Raw genomic sequence first — 2,478 nt, 5'->3', positions numbered from 1 at the left:
GAGTTTAGGTTCTGTTTATTGCACTTATGATTCAATGCAATAAAACAAACAAATTAAAAAAGTAACAGATCATTGTAATACTTGGTTTATTTACATAATGAGTTTAATTGCTGGATGTCTGAGCTGCTGGCTTTCAGAAACTGCGGCCCCCTGAGCAGTTTTGTTGAATAGCCCTGAACTAAATCAAGTTACAGAAAAACAAATTAATCTCCAGCAAGTTAGTTTACGGAAAGTAATCGACCTCACAATCTAGTGTGTGTATTTAAAATGTAGTGTTTTGACAACAGCAGTGTGTAAAAGTTAAAGGCGTCCAGAGGACCAGATTGAACTTTTTTAGATTTTTCTACCTGGATTATTGAGCATGCATCAGGATACTAAAGGCGTCACGTTTGTTCTGTAGTGGGCCCAAAGTGAAACACTGCGGCACGTGCAACAAATGTGTGGAAGGCTTCGATCATCACTGCAAATGGCTGAACACCTGTGTGGGTCGAAGAAACTACTGGTGAGACACTGTTTAGCATGAGCAAATCTTCTCCCTTCATCTGATTTTTTTTAAATTTTATTTTTATTGACAAATAAAACCCAGCATGCCACGTACCAAACAGGATTTGTGTTCTCTTCAGGTTCTTCTTCGGGGCACTTGTCTCTGCGACCGTCAGCATCTTTGTTCTCATTCTTGTCATCTTGTTCACGTTTATCCAGCATTACTTGAATCCACACAGCCTGCGAACGGCGCCGCAGTTTAACAGTGAGTTACCCACGTTTGAGCAAATGGAACAAAGGCTTTCTTTATATTGATATCCTTTAATTGTATTTTTTCTCAAAGCAATGCTGGGGAATACAACGTGGCTGGTGTTTTTACCGCTGGCGCCTGTGAGGACAACCGCAGCCGGTTTCCTCATATTAACGTTCATAACCGTCATCCTGAGCGCCGTCTGCCTGCTGCTGCTCTGTCACCTGCTGGCCTTTCACCTATACCTCTGTGAGTGACGGCTTCTTACACCTCCTGTCTGGACTTCTTGTGATTTCTTCATATCTTTTCTTTTTATTTTACAGTTTATAAAGGTATAAGCACATTTGATTTTGTACGGATAAAACGCCAAAAAGAAGCTAGTAGCAAAGAAACTAAAAATACTTGCAAGTCCAAAACAAATTGCAACGCTGCAAAGGTGAGAGCTTTCTTTTGTCTCTTGTTGTCATTTATCTGTTCATTTTCTTTTCTGTGTAAAAAAAAACGGTTTGTTTTTTCTTTAGAAGAGCCAAGAGACCTCAATTAATTGTGAGCCAGCAGTATCACAAAGTTCAAGGTAACGCTGCTCTTGCTGGAATCTCTTAATTATTTTTTTTTTCCAGAGAAGTAATGTTTCTGCTTTTGTGCAGTTTCTGTAAGTTTGGCAGCAAACGTCTTCTCAGCAGCAGACTATCAGACTCCATATGCACAGAGGTGAGCGTGTCCAGTTCCCGATTTATAAATGTTTACATGCACACCTTGTTAATTTTGCGTTAGCATTGCACATTATTGTCGTTTGTTTTGTTTAGCTGGAGAACTTTAAGAAATCAGCAGAAAAGGAGAATAATTTTCATTACGGGACAGAAATTCCCACAGAAAATGAAACCAGTGAGTGTCTGACTTGCCTTTTACACCTAAACAAGCTTTAAAATCTGTTCATCTCATTTAAATCAACTTGATATATTTTTGGGATACCAGGACAAACACCATGTGTTTGATGGCACTGTTCTGTGCAGTTTTTTGGCAAATAAAAACAGTTTTTGTGTGTTTTGTGTCATTTAGGGGAAATATCGATGAGTGTCATCACAGGCTGGGGCTCTGACAACGATGAGGAAGATCGGGCGGCTGGTGAGAAATCCATTCCTGTGGAGCAGGATCCTCTGGGCAGCTCAGCCATGCCTCGGGATCGATCTCAGCAGTAGATCAGGACAGGCTGGTTTCAGGAACAGTTTTCAGTCCTGGTCAGAATTATTGGCCCATTTGAACATGAAACACAAAATAACTTCATAAATGCAAACACGTCCGTTTTGTATAAACTAACAGCATATACAACTAAAACAAAAGCAGCATGTTTTTTAAACTATAAACTGACTCGAATGCCTCATCTCAGATGAATTTTTATATATAAAGAACACATTTAGCTTTAAATGTCTCTGATTCGACTCTTGAGACAGAAAATCAGCTGTTTTTAAAAAAAAGAAAAAAACAATATTTCATTCATTATTTACTCATATATTCACTTTTGGAGATATTTAAAGGTTTTGATGTTAAATTTCAGCTGTGCCAATAAGTCTAACCAGCTTTTGTGTTTTAAGTTGTTTCAAGAAACTTGAAGGTTTTAATTTTTTTGTATTTTTGGATAAATGAATTGAGTTCAACACACCATTTACCCTCAAACTGAATAAAAACTTGTTTTTTTTCCAAATTATACTTTGGCATCTAACAGTTCATTTTTTTATTTTATTTTA

General features: G+C 37.7%; 1 protein-coding gene across 1 annotated transcript in view; it reads left to right on the top strand.

The window, feature by feature from the left end:
• zdhhc11 (zinc finger DHHC-type containing 11) overlaps window positions 1-1,932 on the top strand; it is a 9,185-nt gene extending 7,253 nt beyond the window's left edge. The window contains exons 4-11 of the mRNA XM_037677205.1: window positions 401-502; window positions 624-748; window positions 827-982; window positions 1,057-1,169; window positions 1,255-1,307; window positions 1,381-1,444; window positions 1,540-1,618; window positions 1,793-1,932. Of these exons, the coding sequence (XP_037533133.1) occupies window positions 401-502; window positions 624-748; window positions 827-982; window positions 1,057-1,169; window positions 1,255-1,307; window positions 1,381-1,444; window positions 1,540-1,618; window positions 1,793-1,932 (832 nt within the window). The remainder of the gene's footprint in view (window positions 1-400; window positions 503-623; window positions 749-826; window positions 983-1,056; window positions 1,170-1,254; window positions 1,308-1,380; window positions 1,445-1,539; window positions 1,619-1,792) is intronic.
• The last annotated feature ends 546 nt before the right edge of the window (window positions 1,933-2,478 follow it).

This window comes from Nematolebias whitei, chromosome 5, assembly GCF_014905685.2.
Source record: "Nematolebias whitei isolate Nwh7 chromosome 5, NemWhi1, whole genome shotgun sequence".
NCBI classification, from domain to species: Eukaryota; Metazoa; Chordata; class Actinopteri; order Cyprinodontiformes; family Rivulidae; genus Nematolebias; species Nematolebias whitei.
Note: the sequence above shows the minus strand (reverse complement) of the source record. Positions and strands in the feature narration are given on the sequence as shown.